The following is a 6,927-nucleotide window of genomic DNA, read 5'->3' as shown; positions in this document are numbered from 1 at the left end:
GTACGCAGTAACTGGCGGAGCCGTCTGTTGCGGACGGGCATGTCACGTGGCTCCTCTTTGCCGTGAACGGCTCTCGGTGTCTGCAGGGTTTACCGTGCGGTGCCTCTTTGACGTGAGGCAGTGACGACAAAGATGGCAGTTTGCCGTGAAGGCGAGTTTGCCGAGAGTGACACTAGTCAAAGCTTGCTTTGCCGAGTGTCCGTGTTTTAGCACTCGGCGAAGAGTATTACACCCGGCGTACGTGAAAATTCCTGTAGTATTGTGTCTTTTATAACTGAACAAAGATAACGATCATGCATATATCTTTCACTAATAACTCCCCAAATCAAATTATTCTTACATCACCAACGACGATAAGAAAAGCAAGCAAAGCATTAAGCATCACTACGTATACGAGACGGCATGGCATGCATCATCAAAAGGCAAACAAACACATAAAGGCTTAGCGGAGGACACGCTCGCGCGCATCCGGGAACTGCATGAAAACATGCACGACACGTGCATGCATATATGGACTTATTTAGCCACCGACGACTACCAGCTGGGGCGGCAGCCTAGCCTAGTAGTGACATGCGTAGTTGGCCTTCTTCAACATGGCGGCCTGCGCTGCGGCGGCGAACTCGGAGGTGAGCCCGACGGCGACGCACTCCTTGACCTGGTAGGCGGTGTAGGCGAACTTCTCCTTCTTGGCGGCGATGGCGTTGATGTAGGCGGCGGCGCCCTCGCGCAGCAGGTCACCGTAGCAGTCGGTCCGGGTGTTGCACAGCGCGTCCTGCAGGGTATGGATCTTGCTGCCGAAGAAGGCGTGGCACACCTCGCCGAGGGAGCCCAGAATGCTGCCCAGGTTGCCGATGCAGTCGATGATCTTCTCCGGGTGGCCCTTCCAGTAGCTGCGCACACACGCGCAGATGCAGGGTTACACACTTAGACTTACAACGGTTTGTGTTTTTGAGCCTTGAATCTGTGATCTGTTGATTGAGTTTAGCAGATTATTATCTAGCGGCACGTTTGGCTTACTCGCAGGATCCGCTGTGGCTGGGCGTCGACGGTGTTGGTGTCGGTGTGTAACCGCCGCCTCCTCCTCCGTAGCCGCCGCCGCCGCCTCCTCCTCCATAGCCACCTCCGCCGCCGCTGCCACCTCCTCCGTAGCCACCACCACCTCCGGAGCCCCCACCGCCACCTCCGTAGCCGCCACCGCCGTCTGTTGAGATCGACAGATACACAGCGTGCCTCGTGATCAGCAAAAGTACGTGGTAGTATTATATATGCAACAAGGTGAAGCACGGGAGTGTGAGATCTAGAACTAATGCATACACTTCTGATCAGCCAAGTGGTTTCCGTCAAGGCTCCTGGTGGCATAGCTCTGAGAGGCTATGCCCACCAAGAGAGCGGTGACCAGAAGCATCTTGGAGCCCATCGTTCCGAAGAACTCCTCAAAGTGGTAGAGACAAAGAGGATTGTGGCAGTGGCAGTTGCACTTGAGTGGGTGCCTTTGGACACTTGACCCTGCAGGTATAAATACACAAGCGCGCATCACCTACCGTTGATTTGCCGGTGAGCATGCATGGACCGTGTGACCTAGCCACGGGTCGAGGGTAGTTAGCACCACCCGCCATCAATGCCTCGGTTCATCCATCCAGCTCAGGGCCATGCATGGTGATCTCTTAGCCTGGCCTCACGGCTAGTGCACGTGTTGAATCAATGGATTAATTGTGTACTTAAACTTTCTTATACTAGCTATAGCTAGCATATCGTTATACGGTTTGAGGCTGGAGAAATGCGTAAAGTAATTGGAACTCAAGTATGATAGCTGCTAGTTTTTTTTTTTTTTTGAGGGATTGATACTCTAGTTGCCAGTTGGAGATGGACTTGCCGAAGAGGCGGTGTGCATCGACCGTTCGGTGCAGGTTACGTCTGCAGATCGGTCGTAGCTTTCGTGTGAGAAAAGATGACATGCCACTATCATCACTAAACGGGTGTCGTTCCAACCGGATTAAATTGGATTCGGCGCTTGCCACCTACTCTCCCGCTATTTCATGGAGTGTGCCCTTAATGTTTTGGTCCTTAGGAAGTTGCGACGTCGCAGTACGTGGACGTGGACATTCAGATCATATATGTGCTGTCCTTCAGATCCAAGTTGGATGGTCCTCCAGCGGATATATTAGAAATATAAGTCAGAAATTAAGATGGATTGCATGATCAACAAAAATATGGAGTATGATTTTACTATATATGTCGGTGTCATCTGACTTGTTATGCGGTGAATCAATTTCTCTCGTGTTTTCTGCTTGTTGCAGATTGCAGTGGAAAGATTCATCTTTGACCTACTTAGTTCGATTTGATCACTGCAGCTGCCAGTAATCTTAATAATGAAAGCTCTTTGCGCAATTATGCTTTCATAATGCCAAGTTGTACCAGAGCAATTATGCAGGTTTCTTGTCAGGTATTACGCTGTACTCCAGCACCAGAGCAGAGTAGCGAAATTGCCGCTGCCTTTTCTATTTTGCAGAGTAGCGAAATTGCCGCTGTTAAGGACTGGAGTTGCATCGTCAATTTTGTTTAGAGAAAAAAACTGGAAGAATTTGCTTCACTGCAATTAACTCAATCCATCTTAGAGAAACACGAAAAGATGGTTTTCCACATATTAATCATTTCTTGGCGACAGGTCACTTTCGGGTAAAATCATACTGCTCGAAGAGACTTCCACTAGAGGTCTTCATATATAATTTAGGCTTCAAGACGGTTGTTACTACCATCAGCTCATAGCGACGGCTAACGGCAGTATGACACTGGCGGCGCATAAATACTAGGGATGACATGATGTGATCTACACTTAATTTGGTAAGTCGACGAGAGAGGGAGAGAACCGGCTCTAGGCCTATGCCGGGCGACCGCCTAGGCGCAGACCTGAGAGGGTCCGAGGAGACCATATGTATGTACATTCTCTCTCTGTTAGGCGATCACTACACATGGAATCGCAAATTAGATTCTCAAGAAAAATGAAATCACAAATTAAAGGATACCTCTTACAAAAGTCACTTCTTGTCACTTCTTAACTAGGAATCACCCCGCGTGCGACATGTGGCGGCGCTGAGGCACTCCCGCGCCCTGGAACTGCCCCATGCAGGGAGGCAGCTCCTCTACCGTGCCCCTGAGCACGGCACGTCTGCCGTGCCTTCTTCGACGCTCGCGGATGCATTGATATGAAATTTAGTAACAACTAATCAGCTCAGCCAACTGTTAGATGTACACACGCCTGAACTAATTAACTATGCTCTTGTCTTGAAAAAAATTATGCTCAGCCAACAGTTAACTACAATCTGTTTGTAAATATAAGACAGAGATTTCAATACAGACTACATACAAATGTATATAAACATATTTTAGAGTGTAGATTCACTTATTTTGCTTCGTATATAGTCTATATTGGAATATTTAAAAAGACTTATAGTATTTAGGAACTGAGGAAGTATAATTAATACATGACCAATACTATAAAATGAAAATGATCTAGGCATGCACTGGGCCCTTAGCGAGGATCGCCACGCTGGATCCCTCCGTGGTCAAGAACCGTTCTAAATCCTTTTTCGGCCTCTATCATCTTCACCAACGCCCTCATCGAGCAAGGGATTCCTACATCATGTGATGTTTAACTGTAGTTAAGTACGACCAATGAACATGCAATTTTTGTAGGGTTGCAAGCGGACGGCGTCCGCATGTCTACGACCGTCCACGAAGCAAAAATGCACTAACCTTTGTTCCTTTAATAACCGCGTCAGATTAGTTTTGTTATGTTCTTGGACCGTCGCGGACTTGCGGACATCGTCTGCTTACATCTCTACCATGGATGGACGTACCACTGTAGTTGGGCACGGTAGAGATGCAAGCATACCGTGTCCGCATGTCCGCGATGGTCCATGAACAGAAAATAAACAAACTAACATGGTTATTAAAATAATAAAAATTAATGCATTTTTTTCCTTCGTGGGCGGTCCCTGGACGAAGAGATCTAATGGGCGATCCTCACTCTGATGGCCCAATGCACGGCTGGGCTGATTAGTTTCGGCTAGTTTCTGGCCCATTCCAATGCGCCCGCGAGCGTCCGAAGAAGGCACGGCAGCCGTGCCGTGCTCAAAGGCACGATAGAGGATCCGGCTCCCCCATGCAGAAGCCTACGACAGGGCAGGTACCCTTCAACCAGTCCATCCCAAACTATTCCTTGCATGACTCACGGAATAGATAAGGAATCATGCACCCACCGGACAGTGGGCCGGTGGGTTTAGTTGTCTTACTCATTTTCTTGTTCATCTGGTGTTTCTTCAATAATGACACTAAAAGGGCATTTACATCTGATTAATATCAAGAAAAATAAAAACCGTACAATAGACAAGTAACTAGACATAGAAGGACCAGTAAAAATAAAATTACAACAAAAATTATACTAACCTTCTTTTTTTATTGTACGCTGCATGTCAAAGATTAAAAATTGCACTGGGTCAACAGTAAAGGAAAGGGGTAGATGCAAACGCCCTCCCCGTATCATGTTTTCCCGACCGCTATAATCACTCGCCCCTTGAGATAAGAGCTATAGATCGCTGAAGCAATATCAGTTGGAGTGTCATCCATGTAGTACAGGTTTGCAACCCATCAACATCAGTTCAGAAAGTTGGAGAAAACGGACATGTCATCAACAACACAGAAGAAGATGTATTCACCGATTTTTGTATGAATAGCATATGGGCAGCGGTTTCTACGTTCCTTCTGTTCTTGTACGGACAGCGGCCCATGCTGCACATGGAATGCCCTTAGGCCTATTGTTTTTGAGCCAACTTCTTTATTTATTTTTCATGAAAAGATTTTCTTCACGGAATTACAAGAGAATGCTAATCACTTGTAAAAATAAAAAATGTCATGGAGAATTAAAAAACATGTATGTTAAAATTAAATCATGTATCAAAATAATTCATCGCTATTAAACTATGTTCACGGTTTTTTTAAAATATTGAATTTATTAAAAAAATCATGAATTAAACAAATCCAAAAACATAAATATTGACTCCTTTTCAAAAAATGTTCAAAATACCACAAAAAGTTTCTCGGTGAAAATGTTTCACAGCCACTTTGAAAATGTTCTTGAACTAATAAAAATCCAGAATTTTAATAAATATTCAGATTATATAAAAAATCATCATAAAACTTAGAAATCTTGATGATTTTCTATAGTGTTTTAAAAAAGTAAAAAACAAAAGTGAAACACATAAAAGAAAAAACTGACAGAAAACAAAAGGGGGAAATGAAGTACAAAAACATAAAATAACAATTGCAAAAAACAGAAAAAAATAAGTGTGCCACTGTGTGGGCCAGGCCCATGAGGGTTGTGGGGGACGAGCATGACACACTTTGCCTTGCACGTCCGGTGTGAACCTTTTGCGTCATATAGGAGCGCGACACACAGGCTCCGCACACAACTGGTCCGGCCCACCGGCGCGATGCAACTTATTTTTTTAAACGTGAGACGTAAAATTACATGGAAGAGGAGTGAGCTTGCGACATGTCAAACTCGTGGCCTTGCACAACTTACCTGAGCCGCTAGCCAATTGAGCTGATGGCTTCTTGTGACCAAAGCAACACAAAAGAAGATGTCGAAGTCGCCGCACCAAAGCGAACCAATAGTCTCCTTGAAAGACACAACAAATATCAAGATCTTGACGAAATCAGCATATCCAGGACACAAACTCTACATGCCCTTTGTCGACGACAGATCAAACGTCGTCGAGGTAGAGAGAGATTCGAGAGACCTTATTCCATCACGCCCTCGGCCCCCACCTTGCCGATGTTGGTAGAAAAAAGAAACCTAAGGAACATAAAACGAGATAGACGTGTCCCCACTCCTCTTGTCGCTGATGAGGCAGCCCGACGGGGAAGATGAGGGGATCGAGGCGGTGACCAGTCAGAAAGTTGTGGCGCTCACTAGGGTATGTTCCCTTTTCTGACACACTAGACCTTTCTCCTTTTCCAACATTGACTGTTCATCTAGGTTTTAATTACGGTCACTGTTTTTTTTATGAATAGCATATTTTTGTTTTGAGGGGTAAAAACTTTAATGATCATATGCCACAGTTTGTGGAATACAATTTGCATGGGGATAAACAAGCCAAAGATGGCGCCCCTGCTGTAAACAAAGCGATGATCTAGCTATACTATGGGCATCGCCGTTCGACGCACGGCCCTCTAAGGTGAATTTACAATTGAAGACAGAGGCTCGATGATTGATCTCGAAAATAATCGCGCCATGCTTTCCTCTGTGGTTGTTGTTGAGGTCATTGATCACCTGTTTTGAGTCTGAAGCTATGATGAACTCGTGAATATGCAGATCTTCAACCAATGATAATGCTTCCCGGCACACAATAGCTTCCAGCGTCGCCACATCACTAACCCCCGGATTACCAAAACTGAGCTGCCCAAGTAGTTACCATTATCATCCCTGCATATAGCCGCCGCCGTTCCTCCCCTGTTGTGCCGTGCGACACCGGCATCAACGTGAATCTTTGCGAAACTTGCTGATGGCGCCGTAGGCCGAGCAATAGCTGTAGTGTTTGTATTTGCTGCTCCTCTCGTATTACCCTTTGGTTTGTTGTCCCCAAAAATCTCCAGCTCCCCTATAAATCTCAACAAAGCCGTGAGTGGCATGTGGTCTTTGGAAAATTCCTTCATGAATTGCTTGTCGTCGTGCCCACCATATTGCCCATAGTGTCACTGATAGTTTTACAAAAGCAGCATGCGGTAACGCTTCCATCAACGCGAGGCGTCAGTGTTTGGCACTCGGCTCCGTTGAAATACTCAACTGTTCGGTTAGCTCAGCGTCGGCTAGGGCCCAAATGCATCTGGCTATAGCGCATTCCAACAACGAGTGCCGCCATGAATCCG

The 6,927-nt window shown here is 46.0% G+C and overlaps 1 protein-coding gene across 1 annotated transcript; it reads right to left on the bottom strand.

The window, feature by feature from the left end:
* Positions 1-275: 275 nt before the first annotated feature.
* LOC119340639 (protodermal factor 1-like) lies at positions 276-1,485 on the bottom strand. The gene is made up of 3 exons (XM_037612557.1): positions 1,315-1,485; positions 1,018-1,201; positions 276-890 (listed from the first exon to the last, which is right to left on the bottom strand). Exons 1-3 carry the CDS (start codon positions 1,415-1,417, stop codon positions 560-562), a joined length of 618 nt encoding a protein of 205 aa, XP_037468454.1. The 5' UTR covers positions 1,418-1,485; the 3' UTR covers positions 276-559.
* Positions 1,486-6,927: the final 5,442 nt, after the last annotated feature.

The sequence above is a fragment of the Triticum dicoccoides genome, chromosome 7B, assembly GCF_002162155.2.
Source record: "Triticum dicoccoides isolate Atlit2015 ecotype Zavitan chromosome 7B, WEW_v2.0, whole genome shotgun sequence".
NCBI classification, from domain to species: domain Eukaryota; kingdom Viridiplantae; phylum Streptophyta; class Magnoliopsida; order Poales; family Poaceae; genus Triticum; species Triticum dicoccoides.
Note: the sequence above shows the minus strand (reverse complement) of the source record. Positions and strands in the feature narration are given on the sequence as shown.

Excerpts from the sequence above, each read along its gene's own strand:
- LOC119340639 (XM_037612557.1), bottom strand. The coding sequence starts at position 1,417 with ATGGGCTCCAAGATGCTTCTGGTCACCGCTCTCTTGGTGGGCATAGCC. Across the intron at positions 1,202-1,314 it reads CCACTTGGCTGATCAGAAGT|ACGGCGGTGGCGGCTACGGA; the intron begins GTATGCATTAGT and ends CGATCTCAACAG. Across the intron at positions 891-1,017 it reads AGCCACAGCGGATCCTGCGA|CTACTGGAAGGGCCACCCGG; the intron begins GTAAGCCAAACG and ends GTGTGTGCGCAG.